The following is a 24260-nucleotide window of genomic DNA, read 5'->3' on the forward strand; positions in this document are numbered from 1 at the left end:
TCCATCGGCGACCAACGTTCCAGACGCAAGTCAATCAGTAACATCCCTATAAGCACACACATTCTCAGGAGTGGCCTCGCTTCTCTAGCTCTCGCCTGAAGAGTCGGGCTTGCCAAACAAACACTGCCAGTTTACCAGATGGTCTACCAGATGGCCTGACTGGCAAACACATGGCACTCCCATATATTGTATAAGGCAAGCATTCAGGGGACAAGCACGACCTAAACGTACACGTAATTATTTACATGTTTCTTCGTAAAAATATGCTTTTCAAAAGCGGATGTGTTTAAGGCCCCCACCATAGGAACATGGAATTTCCATCGCCGGTTCAGAGCTACCAATGGAAGGGACCACCACCATCCCGCCGCTCAGTTGAGGAGGGAGACGATTTGACCTGAATCTCGTGGGTTGTTTTAAAATAACAACAGCAAAAGAAAAACACACAAAACCTTGCGAAACCTCCCCAAAAGAAAACTACGGGAGAATAATAAGAATAATAAATCGCAGTGAAGATTGTGGAACTATTTTGTTTAAGAGCCCCACGCGGCATTGAGAGTGAAGCCCATGAAGAGCCGCACGCCAGCGCAGCCGCGGTTGTTGGCAGAGTGGCGGCGACCGCTGTGTGCACGGCCGGGAGCTATGATCACAGCAGGAAAGAATAACAGGACCGGCGGCACACAAAGCCACCGGAGGAGCAACCTCCCCCGCAACTTTTCCCGCGGTCGGACACGTTCGTAACAGGGATCGCAGCACCGCAGGCCTGAAAGGGACGTTTGCTTGAAGGCGGAGTGCCCGCAAGAGAATTTGTCTCTTTTTTATTTGTCTTTTTTACCAGGTGTGGTCCACTAACATGTAGCTCTGCTTCAGAAGCGACCAGGCAATCACAAATGATAGCTCAACGAAGGGGCTTGTTGCGTGGAAATTTCGAGCAGCCAAATGCTCGAGGCGCGCATTGTTGATCTTAAATGTGGAGGGGGGAAAAAACGGAGGACCCGGAGAAAAATTCACTCGACCACGGGCAGAGAGACATGCAAACTCGAAATATACAGCAGCAGGCGTCAGGGTTCGGGATTGAACCCACGAGCTCCTGTACGCCAGGCGAGGCAGATGACATCTCACGTGAGCATGTCATGCTTATTTGTTATGTTGTAGTAATTATATGATGGCTTTATTAATGAAGTGTAGTATAAAGACACTGCGTCATTGCATCTACTAAACGTGCCATATTGGGAAGCAAAATCTGCACCAATCCCCTCGAACCCCCCCCCCCCCCCACACCTTCAAAATCCCACACTGACTAGATTGGTGAAGTATGGTCAAACAATCCGCAATGACCAACATGCCATGTAGAGGTGGTCATCCAGCAGTAGACTGACAATGGGTTATACATGTATATGACGTGTATTTAAAAGTGTGATGCGTACATAAATATGCATTGTCATGCTTGTGTATATGCAGGGTGCTTCAAAAAATGTTAATACTTCTGAGAATTATTATTTTCAGTACCACAAGAAATGGGCCTCCACGTGGAGAAGATTCCAGGCATATGTTGATAATGATGGCGAACAAGTGGAGACTCTTTAACTTTTTGAAGCTATTAATATACATTTACATCATGGGACCTCCTTTGCCAGGACCAAAATATGCGAATAGGTTTTCCCCTTTTTTCTGGCAACTAAACAGGTGTTAAGATGTTAAAACACCAAACTGAAACCTTTTACAATGAATCATGTCTGCATTAACCACAATGCTTGTGGTCAGAATGCAAAGAAAAACACATACTCCGATAATATATGCATTGTGTTTGAAACTGATTGGGCCACACCAGAGGACGCCAAAATGTAGACATTGATTTTTGAAACTCGCACGCACCATGAGTGAGGACCCATTAACCCCGTTCACAAATTCCAGTTGCAAGTCGACCACCAAAATGAAACACGCTCATGTATTATAAAGTAAATCGGTAACATAAGGTTTGAAAGAAAACTCAACATCGGAACACATCATAATAATCATAGCACGTGACTAGAAATTCCTTTTGCCAGCGCTCAAATTCCGAGTCTATTTTAGGACGTCTCAAATGCAACTTTAATGGAAGGAAAGGTTAAAGTAAGGGATAGCGTGCCAGAGAGACGTTGCATGGGCCCCAAACTCTGAAGGCGACGCGAGCCGGACCGCCCGCCCTTGTTTCCACAGTGCAGACCCCCGTGACGGGGGTCCTCGGTTGCCGAGTAACTTGACATTGCCGGCATGGGCCCCCCTTTGTTGCGAGAGGGCCTATCTGGACGCACCTGTGCCGTTAAACCACCAGCCCGGCCTGGGTTCGCTCGGCGTCGGCCGCCAAAACCGACTTTTAATTTACCACACTAATATTGTGCGCTCATTTTAAGAGCGCTTTATATTAATCGTGCGATGCAGCCGGAACGGTGAGCCACAGTGAGCTTGCAATGCAGAGGTCGCCGGTTCGATTCAATCTCCCGGTGAGGAAGTTGAAACAAAGGCCAAGTTTTCTAAACCCCCCCCCCACCCGCCTCTGCCCACCCAGCAGCATAAATGGGTTCACCATGGGCAGGGATGTACTTTGAACTTCTTTCGCACCGTACGTAGCCAATCGTCCTCATCGGAGGTGCGTGTGTGGTGGGGTAAAGTGTGGGTTATCTTGCCTCTTCCATCCCCCCCCGTGTACTGAGCCAGCCTTCAAAGGCGTATTTTCATTAAGTTTGTTGTTTTTAATCTGTAATTGTGGAATGCTTTGATGTCGTCTGCAGGTCGAGTCTCCTTAGCTCAGTGGGCTTCACTGTAAGAAATAAACTTCTGATTTAGAGGTGCTCGCTCACAACACTTGGCCCAAGAGTCTGCTCAAGCTATATCGGCGGGGGGGGGGGGGATGGAGGATCTTAGTCTCGTCTCTGGTGAAGTGGCTACTACACTGCGCTTCGCACTCAATGACCCCAATTTGATTCCCAGCGACGACTCACAATACTGGCAAGTGATATCCGCACTGGTGCTCCCCCCCCACCGCCTCTAAGTCCACTCAGCTTTAATGGGAACCTGGTGTAGTGTGTAAACATCAGCACGAGGAAGACAAAGGTGGTGCCAGGCATTCTGATAGCCACTACACCCTGTTGTGATTGGTGCCGGCCTTCGTGGATGCTCTCTCTAGCCGCCCTTGGCTCCAGAGTCAGTATCGCTAAGTGTGGGTATATTTGTGTGTGTGCGTGTGCGCGCACGTTTGTACAGAACATTCAGAGTTTCTGCTCACTTAATCTTCACCAAAGCAAAGCATCGGCAGCCCGAAAAACCCCCAAAGATTTCACGCGGGCACGCGCGCGGGTTTAACGCTCCGCATCAGATGCCCTTCACCGAGTCACAATCGATTCCACAAGGTGGAAAGAACGCTGGGTGTTTGACCAGACCGTTACAATGCTGCTCCAAACCTAGTTTGTAAAACATCCGCTATTGTAGCTGTGTCTTTGCCGTGCTTGTGTAACAACATTGCAGAGGCGTGCAGTAAACCATCGCTGCGGGGGGGGAGGGGGGTGCTGTGTTTGCCTCCCTGAGCCTCCCTAGACATTGGCAGTGGACTGTCCAACGCACGAGCAAGTCGGATGTGCAGCACGGCCTTTTGTGCGCGAGCACGCGTTCCACAATCTGGATCGCAATTGCTCCGTGAGACTTTCTCTCCTTCTCATTCTTCTCCGTCTCCCGTCTGTAAACGTCGCTGTGCTCAGCCTGCACGGCGCGCGTGCAGTCACAGCGGGAATCGCGGTCATGGTTACGCGGGGCGAGCATCAACATCAACACGGGCGATCACGGCGTTGGGCACCAAGGCTCGCGCCAGCGACATCTGAGCGTTGCATCAGCAACTTTCCGTGGTTTTTTTTAATTCACCCTCGGCATTTAGAATCGACGTGCGTTTAGAGTATTTGGCTGCTGTGATTTTCCACGTGATAAGCCACATCGCTGAGCTATCGCTTGTGGCCAGCTCGCTTCTGACAAAGAACGATAGAGCTCGGTAGGCATTACCTGGTGAAATAACAAAAAAATGTTTGAATAGTTTTCCACTGTTCGGTTAAAATTATTCATTTATGATCACTGCAAAGTTGTCAACAAGGAAACACGTTGACTCTTCGACCAACTGGCATGAGTAGAATTATCGAGGAATTGTGGGTGGAGCGGCAGTGTTTGTGTTTGAGTATAAACATTAGCAGTGTTTGAAATGCTAAACATGCATTAGTGGTGCAGTGGTTGACACACTGTACAGTGAATCCGGTGACCTAAGTTTGATTCCTGGCTCAACATCACGAGTGAGTCATCTCTGAACGAGTCCTCTTTAACCACTCACAATGGCCAGCATGGGCAAGTAGGATATCAATAAAAAAAACCATGACTGACCAAGCATGGGGAAGATGGTATCCATCGACGATCTGTAGATTATTGTAACGGAATTAAATGCGTAACAACAAAACGGAATAAAAGGCACGAGGTAGGTGAGACAAACACCCCCTAACAGACTCGCCTACGGTGAATGAGCCACGTGAGCCATAGTTCCTGACTTTACCAGAAGCAGCAGATCAAAAAAGAAAAGTTTTCTATTCTTGTTCTGTTCCTTTTAAAATCCGCCAACCGTGCGTTCGTTCGGCCGCACGTTCTTCTCGTGCAGCCTCGCGTGAAGCTACCACGCTGGACCTTCTTCGCGAAACAATGCGGGGGGGGGGAAAACTAAAATAATCGTGGGACGGGGTGAGCGTGGACACGTGAGGGCACAGCGTCACGCGGCCCCAGGCACGCGTGGCCGCGCACACAGACGCCGCGCGCGCCCAAAGACAAAGGTGCCTCCCGTATGGCCTTCGACAGATTGTTTGGGGAAAGTGCTGTTGGCGAGCAACTGTAAAGGCCGGAGCGGCACACGAGGGGGTGGTGGGGTCAGCACCACGGCCCGCCTGACTGCGTTTGTCTCGCCAGTGCTGATGTTTTACATACCGTAATAGGTATTCATTTAAGGCTGAGTCGATCTAGGGGAGGACTGATGCAGATATTCGTCATGGTTAGCTACGTAGAGTGCGAAGGAAGTTCAACATGCATAGAATAATATCTCACAATACTGGAAGAGGGGAGAGCTACATGTAAAGGCACTGGTCTCGAGTGGTTTAATATTGTTATTATTTTTGTGAAACTGACAATGAACAAGAGGATGGAGCCGGGGAAAACAGGACAGGTGGCAACCCTCGTGAGAAGCCAACAGGGTGAGAGTGGATCGAGAGGCCTCACCTGCGTGGCCGTGCAATCGAACGCGACGTCAAACATGTAGGTCTTCTCGCGAGACCGGTTTGCCCGGAGGATGTCGTCAGGGTCTTCCATGGGATCCATGAGCACCACCATCTGCCGAGCACCACCACAGACCGCACGTGATGTCATCTTCAGCAACGTCGCAGAACCTCAATGCCATCATCATCGTCGTCGTCCCCAACGGCATCACCAACATCAGCAACGTCGCAGAACCTCAATGCCATTATCATCATCGTCGTCGTCATCCCCAACGGCATCACCAAACATCAGCAACGCAGCCATCAACGTTACCATCGTCAACGTTCAAAACATGCTTTACCAAAATTGTCTTCGGTCCAGTGGCGTAGTCAACTAAATTAGGTGGCGCCCCAATAAATGATTTGTCTCGAACGGTCTGTCGCACCTCGACTGTAATATATCATGGCTCCTCTTGCCTAATCACAGTGTTACGCTCACGGTCTCGAACATTTAACGATGTAGGGGGCACTCTGTTTTAAATACGTTTTTATTATTTTACATTGTTAAAAACGTATCTCGTGGTGGTTGTCAAGGGGGCCCCAACTCATAGCTTTGGCTACCGGGGGGCGGGGTGGTAAAGGACGCCCTACCCATGCTAGTCACGCTATTGCTTCAGTGTCATCAACATTATCTCGCTTGCAATGAATCGCCGTTATTTTACAATCAACACGTGTGTACGATACGCAAACATGAACAACATAATAAAAATAAAACATAATAAAACAATTCTCACGACGTTTCGGCCACAACGCAAGCAGCCGTCCTCAGGTGAAAACCAGGTCCGTCGAGGCGACAGAGTCTGAATGAAACAGCACACGGGCTTAGAGCATATATATAAGCTGGGCGCATTGACAAAGGAATTTGCATATCAACAGGAATTTAGCATATTTATGGGAAATGCAGGAATGTAATTAGTACTGCATATGCATGTGCATTATGCAGGATTAACAGCATCAAAGGGAGCTGCAGCTACTGCTGCTGCAGCAGTTGCTGCTGCTGCTGCAGTTTCTGCTGCTGCTGCAGTTGCTGCTGCTGCTGCAGTTGCTGCTGCTGCTGCACTTGCTGCTGCTGCTGCACTTGCTGCTGCTGCTGCACTTGCTGCTGCTGCTGCAGTTGCTGCCTTATCCATTTTAATATAACACTATGTATTATTCTACCCACCCTAATGTGTATCATACTGCTATATGTTTACTGTACAATTACGACACCATACATTACTCTGCACACTGCACCATGCCAGTGAGTGGAACGCGGTCTGAAAGTCACCGTTAACGTGAACACAATCAGTTAAGATCCGAAATGGTTTATTACGTCCTTCCAATGATTGCTAAGCCAGAATCCATCTTCTCGGTTGAAATTGTCTCTGTGTTTGTATATGTGGATCGCCTCATGAACGAATCTCTCATGATAGCCAGATGGCTTGCAGAGAACCTCTGTCTTGGAGAAGTCAATGTCATGTGAGCCCACTGAATTGACTGAATTGACTTCTCCAAGACAGAGGTTCTCTGCAAGCCATCTGGCTATCATGAGAGATTCGTTCATGAGGCGATCCACATATACAAACACAGAGACAATTTCAACCGAGAAGATGGATTCTGGCTTAGCAATCATTGGAAGGACGTAATAAACCATTTCGGATCTTAACTGATTGTGTTCACGTTAACGGTGACTTTCAGACCGCGTTCCACTCACTGGCATGGTGCAGTAAACATATAGCAGTATGATACACATTAGGGTGGGTAGAATAATACATAGTGTTATATTAAAATGGATAAGGCAGCAAGTGCAGCAGCAGCAGCAAGTGCAGCAGCAGCAGCAAGTGCAGCAGCAGCAGCAAGTGCAGCAGCAGCAGCAAGTGCAGCAGCAGCAGCAAGTGCAGCAGCAGCAGCAACTGCAGCAGCAGCAGCAACTGCAGCAGCAGCAGAAACTGCAGCAGCAGCAGCAACTGCTGCAGCAGCAGTAGCTGCAGCTCCCTTTGATGCTGTTAATCCTGCATAATGCACATGCATATGCAGTACTAATTACATTCCTGCATTTCCCATAAATATGCTAAATTCCTGTTGATATGCAAATTCCTTTGTCAATGCGCCCAGCTTATATATATGCTCTAAGCCCGTGTGCTGTTTCATTCAGACTCTGTCGCCTCGACGGACCTGGTTTTCACCTGAGGACGGCTGCTTGCGTTGTGGCCGAAACGTCGTGAGAATTGTTTTATTATGTTTTATTTTTATTATTTTATTACTTCCCTTCTACGTGACTTTACCGAAAGAACCAAGAAGATGAATCCCTGCAGTCACGAAAGCTTTAAATCGAAAAATGAACAACATAGATGCACAACGTAGGCTAAAATACATTTTTGCTGTTGCTGAAATCAATTAACAGGTTTAGAAAAAAACAATATATACCTTGAAAATTTATTTTCTATATGTGTGCATTGTGCAGGGAAGCAGTGGCTTGGACATTTACACGACTGCCAGTAAAATCTTGACTTCAAGCTTTCGTGACTGCAGGAATTCATGTTATTTGGGTCTGTCGGTAAAGTCACGTAGATAGGTTCAAAGAAAATAACAAAGAACTACGACGGTTCGATCGCAACACAAGCGGTCGTCATCAGGTGGAGAAGAAAGAGGGGTTAGCCTCTAAAGGCAAACTGTTTATAAAGGTTTAAAATGGGCGGAGGCGCTTATGTTAATGTCAGGGATTAAAAACGGTCGGCTGCTACGTGCAGGATGGAGGTGATGTTAATGTGATGGGGACATTGCTGAAATGGCAACATTACAGAAGTTGGGTACACACTGAGCAATCACTGGAAGGACGTTATCAACCAGTTTCAGTCGTAACTGACTGTAATGTTGCCATTTCAGCACTATCGGTTGGTCACCAGTTTTTTAACCCCCCATCACATTAACATCACCTTCTGCACCCTACGTGTAGCAGCCCACCGTTTTTAATCCCTCTCATTAACATAAGCTCCTCCGCCCATGCTGCTCCAGGACCCTTGTGCCCCGTCCACTCCGTTCTGACACTTGGGCTACGCTCATTTGAAGCCCCCCTTTTCCTGAAAACGACCGTTTGTGTTGCGATCGAAACATTGTAGTTTTTTTAAATGTATTTGAACCTATCTACGTGACTTTAAAAACAGTTTGCCTTTAGAGGCTAACCCCCCTTTCTTCTCCACTTGATGGCGGCCGCTTGTGTTGCGATCGAAACGTCGTAGTTTTTGGTTATTTTCTTTGAACCATCTAAGTGACTTTACCGAAAGACCCAAAGAATACGACTGCCAGTCACCCAGCTTCAACCCTTTACCATGATCCACAATATCATTGTAATCGGTATCTGAACCTGTGCGGGGCCTCCACGAGGTCAACTCAACTCCGTCCTAAACGAGTACTCGGTGTGGTAGGCTCAGCCCCAACGCTTGATAGATAAAGGTCATCTTGGTCGATGGCAGGGCAGCACCGAAGACCAAAGTAAAATTCTACCAAAATAAGGTTGGATTGGTGGAAAACAAAACCACCCTTTAATATCACTCCCAAAAAAAACCGTGCAAAAACGCCCACTTAATCCGTGAGTGCCCCTGTTTCTCTATTGTGCTGTGAGCCCTGGCTGGCAGGTGTTTCAAAAGAGGTCGCAGGTCACTTTTCGCGATCGATGCGGCTGAAGAGGCCCCCGCAGGCGGGAACGGGGGGGGGGGTGCGTCCGTTATTCTGTAGATGGCCACTTCGAGTGGCCACGGAATCGCTCCCACGGCGGGGTTCAAAGAGGACGGCGAGGAGCTCGCCTCGCCTCACCTCTGCTGCTGCTGCTGCTACAAGTAGCCTCGCAGCAGCGCCGTGGCGTCAGCAGCAGGAGCAGCTGCCACGGGGCGGTTTGCGATGATCAATAAAACAGGGCGCACGGACTCGGATTGGTATGCGACGGCGGTTGTGCATAAGAGCCGTCTGACACTGGACGGAAGCCTTTTAATTAAACGTGAAGCATCTGCCCGGTAGAAACCGCCACGGTCCCTGGACAGCTGGGAGTATTTTATTAATACACACACACGCGCACCACTACTGTATTCCTGTAAACCGGTAAAAAACGTGCTGCAGAGCCAAATGGAAAAAAAACAAAGTCACATGGGAGGCGGTTGCGTGGCTTAGGAGAGCGGTCTGCTGAGATTCTGAGTTCAAATCCGAGTTTCGGCCACTCGTAAATGTGCCCGAGTGCAGCGAGTTGATGGCCTTAGCCTGGTCACCCATGACTGTAGAAAAATAACCCCCAACACATAAAATGTGGGTTTTCATCGCATTTGAATAAATTCCAGTTTAGAGAAAAAAACACATGGTTTGCAATTTTTACAAATGACAAATATCTCTGGAGCAGGGTATGCGTGAAAGTGCTGCATCCCCGGTATTGGCGATGTCACTTTGAGTGATCTCAATATTTGTTCCGTGATATTCTCCTCTGGGGTCCCTTGTCTAACGCTTGGTCGAACATTGCCCTACGAGAGTTCCAAACGGACTCTTCTTCTCAGGACATGACACCGACAGCAAAATTTGAATGAAATTAAGGAAACTGAATGTTATTAAGTGAGTCACAGAGCGATGGTACATTACGGAGGGATGAGTAAACGTGGGTGGAGTGTGCACAAGTGGATCAAGTGCGTCAACAACTTTCCGCGGTGGTGAGATGTTAACTACCTCGCTTGGTTCGCAGGAGATCGTGGGTACGATCCGGACCCTGACGCCTGCTGTATATTTGGAGTTTGCATGTTCTCCCCGTGGTTGTGTGGACTTTTTTTCCGAGACATCTCGGTTTTTCCCTCCACATTTAGAATCAACATGCTTTTAAGAGTATTTGGCTGCTACAAATTCCGCACGATAAGCCATTTCGTTGAGCTATTTTTTGCGGTCAGTTCGCTTCTGAAAAATATCTATTTTGCTCAGTGGGCCTTACCTGGTAAAATAAAAACAAGTTTATAGTTTAGTTCCATAGCAACATTCTCACGTGCAACACAGTCTGTACCGCGTAATTAAACCAATCCTGAATTGGTATTTGCACTTAAATTAACTATATCCATCAACTGGAGGTATGAAATCAAATGGAGTAACACGTTTATGAAGCTATCGAGTTGTGTATTCCAGGCAGGTCAAACGGTTTATTTAAAGGAGATGCTGGAAGTCCCGTGGGGTATCTCATGTTTGCCAAATTGTTTGTCTCTGCCATGGGCAATAGACTCAAATATAATGTTAAATTGTTCATTTATTCATGGGTCTGGGTCAAATATTTAACCCGTCAGTACCACCTGCGGAGCCAAATTCTAAGTGGTCCCAATTTAGTTAAATGGCCAGTGAAAGTTAATTATGTGATAAACTTTTTAAATTACTGGGTTTTCACATAATTTCATTTTATCGACTATCTGAAGCATTAAGCCCGACTGCACTGCTCTGGCACATGGATTATTTTGGTTCATAAGTGATATCAAAATCTAGGTCAAGAGGTTACCATGACCACTACTGTTGATGCCACCATACTTCATCATTTGCTTCCTTCTGCTGGATCCCAAGGTTTTTATAACGTTCATAACCGACATTCACGGACTGCTCTGACATTATCTCACCATTTGGCTCTTTGGTTTACCCCTTAGTTTGCTGATCTCTGAATTCAAATCCATTGCCTGGCTTGCCCACCTCCACACTGCACATGTGTCCCATCCACAATCCACGTTTTCAACAACCTCCACTTGCACTTGTATTCAAAATAAAGAAGTTAATTTCGTGATATTGCATAAGCACAAATTCAAAATAAAATATGTATATGTTCTATAAACAATGTATAGGCGTTTGTCAATCCATTTCTGGATGAAGGACTCACTATATTGCATAGGGTTGAATGACCATACTTTACCACGCTGGTCAATGCGGATTGGTGAACTGAAATGCCCAGGGCCGGTTCAGACAACCCTTGCCACAGAAGGTAGCCACGTCCTGGGATTCGAACTCCGTGTAAGCGGGTTCACGGAGCGGTCGGCTAACCACCGCACCCCTGCTCTACCCCATATATCGGTTACACTCGGAACACGTACGGAGGCAGTGAGGAGAAACTCGCCGTCATACCCGTCGTTGTTTTTCACAGGAGCCGCTCGCACCCGCACGCCTGCCTCGGCCGTGCCCCGTGGGGACGGAAGAGCGGCTTAAGCGGGCCTGCTTGTGAGTGCAAAAGCCCGTGTGCGTTTTTTTCCCCCAATCGTGATTTTTTTTCTCACACCACGCTCGCTTCGGCTCGCATGCCGTGAGCTGGAGCCGTTTATTTCTCGATGCGCCGTCGGAGCGGAGTTGTGTATTTTTTTCCGTGTCCCGGCACCCGGGCCTGAGAAAAGGAGATCGTCCTTCACGAGCCTCCTGCCAGAAGATGTGTTTGCCATCGGCAAACACCGGTGTATTTGCTCCGGTGAACTTTCAGGAGCGTTCGCTGCACCCGCACCACGTGCCTGCACGTTTCATCCTGCCCAGTGGTGCTTCACCACCACCCACCCCACCCCATCCACCCTCTACTGAGCCACGCAGGCGTGAAGCTGGTTTAGTGGCACTCAAATCACACTTTTGGAGCCTTGGCAATGTTAAACGTTAGATAAGGTAAGCCAGGGCTGACTGGAGAGGGATCAGGTCAACTGAACCAGACGCGAGGTCATGCCCTTTGTGTCGTGACACCCCCGTGACCTTACAAAATAATAATGTATGCAAGGATGGGAGTTTATTTAGGCGGACGCTCCTGGTTGTTGTTGTTGTTGCGTCAATCTGTCGTCGTGCTGCTGAGACCGCTGTGGGCACGTTGTGTAACGCTGCCGCTCAATCGGCCCAATTCGTTTAGATTTTTTCATGATTTATTATTTTTGTCTGAATGTTCAAGTTTGTACCATCGCCCCGTATGACAGCCTTCGCTGTTGTTTTCCTTCTATTTGAGACATTCAAGTGTAAGCGGTGTTTTATTAGTTTATAATTTTATATGTTCCCTGAATGCAATGCAAATGAGTGAATTCTGCATCTTTTTTATCTTTAAGGGAACGACACAGTTTGAATGCGACCAACTTAATTAATTAAAAACTAACCGTAGGTTTCTGCATGTATAATGTTCCTTGTGCCAGTTATATTAATAATATTTGCAGTCACATACACTTTATGTAAGCACTGTGGTTGAAAAACAACTTATATTGCCAACCAATGTTAGTTTGAGGTTACAGTTACATTGCCCTATGACGGAACATAAATCAATTACATTACGACTATTTGACTTTAACCACCACAGCATATTTCTTTCTCCCAACATTTGCATTATCGTTGCATTCTTAACTTAACGGCACTTAACAAAAAAACGCGCTAAAGAAAACTGCAAGACACCAGCAAAAGTGCAATGTGCTCAGAATTGCCACGGCCATTCCTTAAGAGCCATTGACCGTGGCCATTGACTGTTGCCGTTTTAAGCCCACCCCTGAAGTCCACTCGTGCCGCTCGATACCGGCGTGTCGGAGCGAGGACGCCCAAAACACCGACAGCACTCCTCTGGCCGTCCCTCCGCCGGGGACAATGTGTGCACTTAGCCACTCGCCGAACGCCGCTGAATGTGGGTTTCTAAAAAAAAAAATGTTGCCCCTTCACTTTGTTGGCCGGGCTGAGCGAGCCGGGATTAGTGTAAAGTGCGTTTCACACGTGCCCCCCCCCAACCCAATTCAACCACCCCCCCCCCTCCTTGCGAAGACAAGAAACAAAACGCAGGGAGCCGAGATTAGCGGCGACAGCTCTCGCTTTCACCGCTGCGTTTAAGCCGCGAAACTTCGTTACGATTTACGCCGCACCATTTACCCGATCTAATTAATCTAATTATCCTGGGAAGGTACATAAACGCATGCACAGCCAGGCACAAACAAAGATGAAGATCCCCCCCAGTATTGCCTTAACAGACTGTTGGGGGTGGATGGCCAGCACCACTCTCGGCTGCCTTTGCCTCCCTAGTGGCGATGTTTTTACACCTGAGTCGATCTAGGGGAGGCCCAAGGCCGGTTCAGATAATCGTCACACACACAGATACACAGGGCCCCGACATCCACCCCATGTACGTGTTCACACTGGGGCCAGTGCTGTTAGCGATCCCCTATCAAGGCCAATACGACACGCAGCTGAGTGTTGGGTGGGGACAGCACAACGCACTCCCGGCTACCTTTCTATTCGGCTCTATTTAGGATGTATACAGCGCCCTTTCCAGATTTCAGTTGGCCCCATCACATCACGATTGTTGTATCGGGCTAATTGGTCCAACAGGAGGAGGTCCGGGCGAGGTTCAGATAACGGTTGCCACGAGTGACGGTGCGCATCGTGACTTGTGGTCGAATCAAGGCCGTAATTATAAAATATATTGGGGGGGGGGGGGACACACATCCCCCCCACCCCCCCAATATTCAAATATGCTCAAAATGTCCCCCCACCAATATATTGCTATAAAATAGATTTCTGTTTATATGATTGTGGTTATGGTTGTACTTTATTAATCCCTAATCTCTGCCATCACATACAATGAAACAAGAAAAGGTAAAAAAAGAAAAAAACTGAGCAATGTAATACAATACACTATTAGACATTATTGTAAAAAATAAATAAAAAGTCTATCCTACGTGTTAGTAAATGTTTTAATATTTTAGGCAGGAAATGGCAGGAAATTCGTTTTCAAATGTAGATTTTTTTTTCTGGGGGGCGGGACCCCCAGACCCCCTGGAAGATTTGGTCCCCCCCAATGTTGACTCCATGGCTACGGCCTTGGGTCGAACCCAGGGCTAGAATCGGCTTCGCGGTTCGGCGTGTGGAGCCACATGCTGGCAGCGGACGAGTCCCCTACGAGGCAAACGCACGCAGCACACGCAGCACACGCACGCAAGAGACACAAACAGATGGACACATTCAACATGCACACAGAGACAAAGACCCCCCCCCCCACCCGTGTAGCCTTCACAGACTGTTGGGGCAAGTGCTGTTAGCGAACATCTATGAAGGCCGGCAACGGCGTGGCCAACACCACGCCCGGCCGCCTTTGTCTCCCCAGTGGCGATGTTTACATATCGTACCAGGTAGTCATTTGAGGCCGAGTCGACCTAGGAGAGGCCCAGCACCGGTTTAGATAATCGTCACTGGTGTTGGCCGTGAGCGGGAGTCGAACTTGGGTCGCCGGGTTCGTAGTGCAACGCACTGACAGCTGAACTCCCGCTCCTCACATTCAAACACACAAGGACACACGCACACGCATATTGTAGGGAGTTCCCATGGAAACTGGGACCCTACCGACCAACAGGATTGTATTACCATGGTGACCGACACGCACAATAGTTCCAAACTAACCCCAGGCCGAGCCGCTCTTCGGAGTCTAGACAGAGATTGTGCGTCTTTGTGTCTGTATGGGGAGCGGTAGTGTAGTGGCTAGCGCGCTGCGCTACAAACCCGGCGACCCGAATTCAATTCCCTCTCACAGCCACCAACTCCAGTGACGATTATCTGAACCGGTTCCTAGGCCTCCCCTAGGTCGACTCAGTGTAAACATCACCACGAGGGAGACTGGGCACGGTGCTGGTGGTACACAACCACTTCCTCGTGTGCGGTGCCAGACTTCACAAGTGCTCACTAACAGCACTTGCTCCTCCAGTCTGCGAGGCTAAACGAGGGGTCTTTGTCTTTGTGTGCGTATAAGCAGAGAGGGTGCTCTCCAGTCGCATTAGGATCTACAAAGCAATGCGATTTGCAAGGCCAGCCTATAGTACCAGCAGCTCGAGCTGAGTGTTATCTAATTACATCACAGTTGATGCGTCGGGGTCTCTGCTCATAATGCCAGGGTTATGGTTATCGCAAAGCTGTTCATTAATTCAATTCGGGTGAGCTCAGCCCTGCCAAGTATTGCGTATCGTCCCTTCAGATTGCGTCACACACACTGACTTCTTCCCCGCGTCCTCAACATTTTATCAAAGAGAAATTGGCCAAACTCCCCAAAGCAGGACCCTCTTGTAAAAGTCTTCAAATGCAGCGCGGATTTTCCGGGCACATAAATAGCGATTGAATGCACTAAATGCACGTGCGAACGGATTGCTAGGCACGTGATGATGCGTACATGCCCATCATTAAAATTTAGCTGGGAATTTATTATTTCACGATCGATACAAATTGTATGCAAGCTTTTTACTCCTGAAAAAATATGGATAATGGAGGGCGAAAAACTGTACAAACAAGACAGAAAAATAACAAAGAATACAAACAAAACAATCAAGATTGTTCAAAACAAACAATGCTTGAATCAATCACAAGCTCGAATCATGACAATTATATAGCTATGATCAGTTTCATTTATTTGGTATAGCCCTGTGAGCCATTCGGCTCTTGAATCGGGTGCAACCGCAACAAACAAAAAACAAAAACATGAACAAGAAAAGATGCCAACTTAACATGCTTAATATACCGTGAATTCAATTTTGCAAGAAAGCCTAGAGGTGTTGATTGTAAGTGTATGAGTCGAAATGAATGATGATCATCTTGTCCCAAGCATTGTATGAAAGCTGATTAACCTCCTAAGAGCACTTTGCTCCAACATGGATGTTCGGGTCCAGTGAACCAGACATCAGAGGCAGCTGCCACATTATCGGAGTGTCCTTGATGCGATTAAAGCCCAGGCATGCTTCGTGTTATTCCGCGCGCGTGTCTGACTTAAATGCAGCCCCCCTCTCCATGTCAGAGTCCTTCACTGATTGGTAAGTTATGAAAGCACATTTTCAACCAAATATTGTAATATTTTATCAATGCAAATGAGGGTCCTATTTTGGAAAGTTTTCCAATTCGTAAAAAAAACCAATACTCGTGTTTGGGAGATAATTGGAATGACTAGAGGAAATTCGCGCAGGGAAGTGAATAACAGCGAAACATCCACATCCATCTAATAGGAAAGCAACCGACTTCACCTGCTGCCACATACCGCCCTTTCTTAAAGCCGCAGGTTTGAAGTCTCGGTCACGTGGTGCACCAGGAATGCGCCGCCCTGTGATGTACCCCGTGATGTCACCTGTGATGTACCCCGTGATGTACCTGTGATGTACCCCGTGATGTCACCTGTGATGTACCCCGTGATGTCACCTGTGATGTACCCCGTGATGTCACCTGTGATGTACCCCGTGATGTCACCTGTGATGTACCCCGTGATGTCACCTGTGATGTACCCCGTGATGTCACCTGTGATGCGTCCCGTGTGATCCATCAGCTCTGCACTATGTGGGCCACCGCGCCCAGCGCATCGCTCACGGATAGACTACGGCCATAGCCGTGCTGTAAATGAACTCAAAGACCTAGTGTGCCATTCGAGTCGCTGTCCCCCACGCAGAGATACCCTAGTCTCCACGACCTGCCCCCCCCCCCCAGTGAGAACACGCGATGATCATTTAGTTTCCTTTAATAATCCACAACACCACTCCACTCATCACCTGTTCCTCCTACTCTCTCCACGTGCAGCGATGGTGGGCGGGGGGGTGGCAGGCAATTACGTGAGCCCTGTCCCTAACGAGCCACGAGGGCGCCCTACATCTGCGCACGGGTCTGGCACATTTCAAGAAACGGCCGCCCTCTGCGCTTGCCGTTCCCTTCGGGAGGAAGTGCCAGCCAGCCCGGCCCCGCTTGCGTGCCTCGGACGATGGGGATACGGCTTGGAAACTTCCAAGGCGATGGGAGGCGAGTGCTGGGAGGGGAGAGATGGTGGAGTGGGGAGGTGAGCGAGGCCACACACACCTGGCCCACCTTGAGCTCAGGGTTAGACCGCCCCCCCACCTCGCGCGCTGCCGTACGTCACGTTTTATTTATAAGTTGAATATTCACCAGCCTTGGCCCAGAATCCGTGCATGTGTCACATGTCGTTAGCTCTGGCAGTGAGCGAGCAATGTGCATTGCACGTGACTGAGCGTTTGCGTGGAGATTCACGCCACAATCGCTGTGGTTGTGGAACATTACTGAAACAAGACACGCTGTATCATCATCACCATCATCACCACCATCAGCCTCCATAACATCATCGGCGGAATAATAATGACCAGAGGAATCAACAACACCATCAGTGGCATTGTCATCATTATCATCATCATTTGCTGAACCTACAATTGAAAAGCCTATCATCGCTAACAGAAAATCAAATGAGTGCCACTTAGTTAGACATTAACAGTGGTCACCACCCTATCTACACCTTGACTGGCCCATGCCTTGAGAATGGGATTTCCAACAATGCTGTAAATGCAAATGAGTACTGTCCTATAGCTGAGCAGGGACGTCATTCTTTATCCACTGTTTGATTTGAAGCTACGAGGTGCTATTTACATGTATGTACGGTGAACTTCCTTGGCACCGTACATCGACATTCCTGCGGAGGGAGCTGGTAGGAACGTTGGGTTGCTAAGTCAATGGCCAGGGTCAACGGCGGCGTGGTGTATTTCGCAAATATGCCCGACTGTGAGGGCGTGCACAAGCCGGCGTGAGTAGGTTAAACGTTGAGTTTTATAAGGGCACCACGTGGTGATCAGCCCCTCCCCACCCAGCCCCACCCCTCCCACCCCCCCACCCAGCCCCACCCTCCCCACCCAGCCCCTCCCCACCCAGCCCCTCCCCACCCTCCCCTCTCCACCCAGCCCAACCCCTCCCATTTTTGGATGCACAACGGACGGACGGATACAATAATCCCCTGTGGGCTGGTGGAACCAGGTGGTTCCTACCAGTATCAGAAGTGTGGGGCAAGGGCAACAAGCTAAACACAAAATATCGGAAGGAAGGGCGTTTCAGACGGCCGCATAAGCGCACCTGATGTACTTTTGTCGCCCCAATGTAACCCACTCTCCGCTTGACATTCACTTAAATTCCTCTCCTCAAGCACGTGGCACATCATGCAACAACAAATAATTGTTTGTGAGCTTCGTTTGCACATTCGTTCAGAAGCAATTAAGATAATGAGCGTCCCCCGACAATGAACACACGAGTCATCACTTTCTAGAGAGGCCAATTATGCACGAACCTTTCCATGAAAAAACGAGTTTAAATCAAGCCGGATCTCTGGGAGGCGAGAATCATCTCCACTGGGATTCAGCATCCCCCTCATACGACATCAAGGAGTACAAGTAACAGCGAGCGACTTTGTCCTCCAATGAGAGGCCAGCAAGTAGATTAGCTGACGATGAAAGTTAGCACAAGACCAGCAGCAATGTGTACCTTTAGGCTGACCATGACATCCGAGGAATACCCAAGCAACCTTCTTAATTTTAGCATAAAACTACTACGTGGCTAGACTCAAAAATAAGTATGGACTCATTGTATTTGCTACGAAAACCTGCGTCTCAGTTACCTCTGGTCCGTAATATTTGGGCGCCCAACAACAAATTTCGTGTTTGCTAATTTTCGGTTTTATTTCTAAAATCTGCGATGGTTGTGCCCAATGTAACATGTCTCGCCCTTCGAGAGTAACTATTATGATTGCACGAGTCACTCTCTCGGTGTGTCATGATCCTCTCTACATATCAGCTGAGCCAATGCCGATCTTAATCGTGCCATACTTGCAACAACAAATAAACGTTGCATTAAAACTACAAAGCAATGTCATATAACGCAGTTTAAAAAATTGTTCATGAGGATCGCTGGGAACAGACAAATGAAATACTTAGAGGCCAAACAACGATGCGAACAAGCAAGGTATATAAACGGGGTCTCTACAAATCAACCACATGTATTGATTCCATAAAAATCAATCATATTTGGGAGAGATAAAAAAAAACGTGGGAGGTTGATAACCATTGTGCCTTACCTTTGTAGATCGGTAACAAGGCAATTGACTGTTGAAATCGATACAGTTGTCCAAGCTCTTACAAAAGTCGCAACTCCAATATCTTACATTTCTTCTAGATTTGAAGCTTTCGTGACTGCAAGGATTCATACTCTTAGTTCTTTCGGTAAAGTCACGTAGGTAAAAAATGAAATTAATATTAATTTCATGAATCTTGCATTTCCCCAATTTCGGCCCGCATCATCAACTTCAGTCGCTCCCTTTAATTTGGCGGAGGTAGGCGTAGCGGCACGGGAAAGGGCACACGAGCCGACCTTCACAGTGACTCACCTCACCGACCTAACGACTCTCCCGCAAATATCCCAGGCCTCACTCCATTCCAGCTCCCATCCCGGCGGCACACGTGGAGGCTTTAGAGGAATGAACTGGTGATCGTCACTGAAAGCTAGGTGATATCCCAATGAAATGGAAGTCGTTTTTGGGGTTAAATTCGAGAAGCGACATCACGTCGCCTAAGTGAGTGCGTACATCAATACGGAATAATAATCATAATCAAGGGCGAAACATTTCACTGGGACGATATTTTTGGGAGTAGTCGTGGTACAAAGACAACTCTGACATGAGCTGCACTGCCCTGCAATATTCCCGAATGGATTATTCATCACGTGCTTGATGATGATGTGGACAGCACAATTCGGATAAACCGATAGATATTTACAAAAAAGTTCACTTTTTTTTTTTTACTGAATCACATCAGAGGGCACAAACAAACACAAGTCACATCAGCTTGACAGAGGGAGGTGGGAGTCTGACTTCTGTTTATATTTCCCTCGTTAGAAAGGAGCAGATCAGTGTGCACCAGGACACAGTTTCTAACTCAGGCCAAAGGAGAGAATAAAACATAAGGGGGGAGGAGAGGTGGGAGGGAAGAAGTGGGGGCTGGGGAACTTCTGCGTTTCATTATTGGTGAAACATATAAAAAAAATTCCCTTTAGCCATATATTGTTTATGGGAGCTGATGGGCTGGCTACTCGTTGCTATGCCCTGGAATGCCCATGTATCGTCGTATTCGTCTGTCCGAGGACTCCTCGTGTTCATATGAAAACACCCAAAGTCTCTCTGGCATTAGCCATACAGCTTGTCAATATGAATGGCCACATTTATATAGGTGTTTTGGGAAATGGTCATACCAACATATTTTCGAAACAGCATTGGCTATGTATGGTGCGAAAGAAGTTCAACATTCATACATGCACATGTAGCTTGGGACCTTTTTGGCAGTAGCAAAGTATGCAAAATTAGACCAGATTTTATCCTTTCTGGCAATAAAACAGGAGGAGTTAAGATTCTAGATTTGAAGCTTTCGTGACTGCAAGGATTCATATTCTTAGGTTTTTTCGGTAAAGTCACGTAGGTAAAAAATTTAAATTAATAAAAGTAAAATAAAATAAAAATCACGACGTTTCGGAGGCAACACAAGCTTCCGTCTTCAGGTGGAACCGTCACAGCCACGACAGCTGTATCAAGTAAATGAGAGATTGCAGGAGCTACCACTCCGTTTATATAATGTTTTACCTACGTGACTTTACCGAAAAAACCTAAGAATAGGAGTTAAGATGTTCGAACACCAAACAGAAACCTTTTGCAAGGAATCAGGTCTGCATCAACGACACACACTTGTGGTGAACATGCAAACAAGCATGTCTTTTAAATTGATTGTCCTACACATTAATTAATCTCCCCCCCCCCGGCTGCCCTACACCCTGCATCTTACATGAGACACATCGTATACAGATTGAAACTGCTGCACGCTATAGCCCAGCACGTGTGCGTTTAGAACGTGAGCGCATGGGAAGGTGCGTTACCGTGCACACCTATCCATTGTAACGTCCATTACACAAACAGAGAACCCAGGGAGGTTTCACCTTGATGACCTGGTCTGTCCGCTTTTTTGTTACCATGTATTGTTGTTGTTGTCAACTTGCCCGCTTGGCGTCTGTGTACGCCCGCTTGGCGATACGACACCACGGGGCTATTTCAAGAGTTTGCCCAATGCAAAAGACGGCACCTCAATCAACCCGGCCGTCGCCCTATCGTTATTCATTGTCATAGCAGCCAACAAGAATCGTGGCTTTTTGTTTCCAGCCCATCACGACGAGGGAGCCCGACGAGGGAGGCTCACCCCGAGCTCTCAATGCCCTTAACAGTGGCATTGTCTTTGTGCTGTCCGCCTTTTGGCGTCCTCAGGTCTAACACCGTTTGAGACTAGGCTCTAAAGAAAGCTGTCTCTGGTGTGGACCAATGAGTTTCAAAGACAACGCACATACTACCAGAGCATGTTCATGTTAGCATGTTGTGCCACAAGTGTGTGTGGTCAATGCAGACTTGATTCCGTGCAAAAGGTTTCTGTTTGATGTTTTATTGCCAGAAAGGATAAAACCTATTCTTATGTCTCTCTCGCAGTCTGCAACGCAGACAGCGGGTGCGGTCGATCCAGGCGCTCTAGGCGTCAGCGCGTGCGGTGTTTGCTGAGTGTTTTTATTTTATAGGAACGGCCAAGTAAAACAGGTGCTCCATAAATGCGAATGCCAGTGTAAAACCTCAAGTGCATATGAGGAGACATTTTACTGGATCTGTGCGTTACAGGCCGCCAATTGTATACTCGGCTCAATATTTGTATCGTCCAGAACTAAACCATCGCGGGACGCGGCGCGGACGACTTCATTGATGATTCACTCACAGCGCACGGGCAAACTAACACGGCCGAAGCACGCATGTCCCTTAGCCGAATGGAAACGTGACAGAGGGCACGGCAGCCAGGGGTGGTGTGCGTGTGTCCGTGCGCAGTGTCACGTCTCAGTCTCGAAGGAGGACCCTGGTGTGGTTTGTAAATATCGCCACGAGGGAGACAAAGGCGGCCGGGCGTGGTGCTGACCACCCACCCCCTCGTGTGCCGTGCCAGCCTTCATAGGTGCTCGCTAACAGCACTTGCCCCAACAGTCTGTTGAGGCTACACGGGGGATCTTTGTGCATTCATAAAATGTAGATTACTTTCAATTGCTGGTTTCGGTGATAAGGTACTGCTACCAACAGAGTCAGGCGCTGCATTGTGCTTGTTTGAGATACATTATATTTGTTGTATACATATTACAACACAAAATAAAACAGTTATTGAAGGAGAAAAATGTGCTTGTGCCAACAGGAACTTCCAGTGCCCTGTAATAACTCTGCGACAAAGAACTCGTCACGGTCGTCAATGACGCTGCCTGCTGGGTTTAGGGCTCTCGGCGCTGATTGGCTATTTCAGTTATTGAAGGAACAAACGTGTTTGTACGTAAGTACGTGGAATTTGTTTCGCGCCGTATGTAGCCAACCATTCATACAAGGCGAACTACTATTTATTTTTACCAGGTAAGGTCCACTGAGCTATACAGCACTTTTTCAGAAGCGACCCGGTCACAAATGATAGCTCAGCGAAGTGGATTATCACGTGGACATTTATTGCAGCCAAAATACTCTTAACGCGTGTTGTTGATTCTAAATGTGGAGGGAAAACTCGAGATGTCCCGGAGAAAAATCCACACAACCACGGGGAGAAGATGCAAACACCAAATATACAGCAGGCGTCAGGGACGGGATCAAACCCACTATCTCCTGTATACCAGGCAAGGTAGTTAACATCTCATCACCGTGGTGCCCCAGTCAGCTCTCCTATACAGGTGACAGGGAAAATTCTGTAAGAGAACACGGATTAAAGCCAGCTCCACACACAAGGACAAGACACTGCCAGTCACCGACCCTCTCAGTGCTCAAGTATAAATGCCGTGACACCACGCAATCTTTTTTTAAGTTGAGTCAAACCTGGGGGAATAATTTAGCCCAAGTTCTCGTACCATGCATGGCCAAGGTTCAAATCTGGGTGGCTTAACACACAGCGCAGTGTGCTAACCCCTATGCCACAACCTTTTAGTATCCCGTATATGAACAGAAATATTTCCCATGTTGCCGAAATGGACTGCTGGGGAAAGTGCTGTTGGTGAGCACTTTTGAAGGCCTGCATGGCCTATTAGGAGGTGGTGCGACCAGCACTATACCCGGCCGCCTTTGCCCCCCCAGTGCTGATGTTTACACACCATACACCAGGGGTCCTCAAACTTTTTAAACAGGGGGCCAGTTCACTGTCCCTCAGACCGTTGGAGGGCCGGACTATAGTTAAAAAAAAACTATGAACAAATTCCTATGCACACTGCATATATCTTATTTTGAAGTGAAGAAACAAAACGGGAACATATACAATATTTAAAATGAAGAACAAGTAAAGTTAAATCAACAAACTTGCCAGTATTTCAATGGGAACTATGGGCCTGCTTTTGGCTAATGAGATGGTTAATGTCCGGTTCCATATTTGTCACTGCTAGTCGTAACAAGTGATGCAAGTGTGCATCCGTTAGTCTAGATCTGGTTGGAGATTTCAAATGTTTCATTCTGGAAAAAGTTTGTTCACAGACATAAGTGCTGTCAAAGATGGTTGCCATTTTGAGTGCATGGTTCCTGAGATGATGATATGTCTCAGAGGGGAGAGATGCATAGAAATTATGAAGGCTGCTTGACTTGAATGCGTCTTTCAGAGAGTCACAATTCTGCAGTTCAGCCAGTTCCATTTGGTAAATTGTATTCACATTTTCAATGTCAATAGAAAATGGGTTACGGAAAAGCTGTATGTCCTGTTCATGGAGATGAAGCTCTTTGAATCAAAATTGGAACTCCTTTTGCAATTTTTCCAGTGAATCCACACATGTTTTGCTTGGGAATGCAACCAATGGTTTTTCCGCTAACAGATTTTGAGTTGTGGGGAGATGGCAGAAGTTTTCCTCCTTCACTTGTTTGATGAGGAGGCCTAATTTTACCTCAAATGCTTTGACATGTGATTGCATATCACAGATGAGCTTCCCCTTTCCTTGAAGTTGCACATTGAAACTGTTGAGTAGCTCTGTTACATCTGTCAGAAAGGCAAGGTGCCATTTCCATTCTGCATCATTGAGCTCTGGTACGTCTTTGTTTTTTTAAAGCAGAAAAGCTGTAATCTGTGGAAGTAAGTCATAGAAACGTTTCAAAACTCTCCCTCGACTCAGCCAACGGAC

At 47.5% G+C, this 24260-nt stretch overlaps 1 protein-coding gene across 2 annotated transcripts in view; it reads right to left on the reverse strand.

The window, feature by feature from the left end:
* Positions 1-24260, reverse strand: part of KIF19 (kinesin family member 19) — a 99858-nt gene that overhangs the window by 36199 nt on the left and 39399 nt on the right. For both annotated transcript variants that reach the window (XM_061569879.1, XM_061569878.1), the window contains exon 3: positions 5272-5382. In XM_061569879.1, the coding sequence (XP_061425863.1) occupies positions 5272-5382 (111 nt within the window). The remainder of the gene's footprint in view (positions 1-5271; positions 5383-24260) is intronic.

Source organism: Lethenteron reissneri, chromosome 44 (genome assembly GCF_015708825.2).
Source record: "Lethenteron reissneri isolate LAM-NWPU_2019-01 chromosome 44, ASM1570882v1, whole genome shotgun sequence".
Taxonomy (NCBI): domain Eukaryota; kingdom Metazoa; phylum Chordata; class Hyperoartia; order Petromyzontiformes; family Petromyzontidae; genus Lethenteron; species Lethenteron reissneri.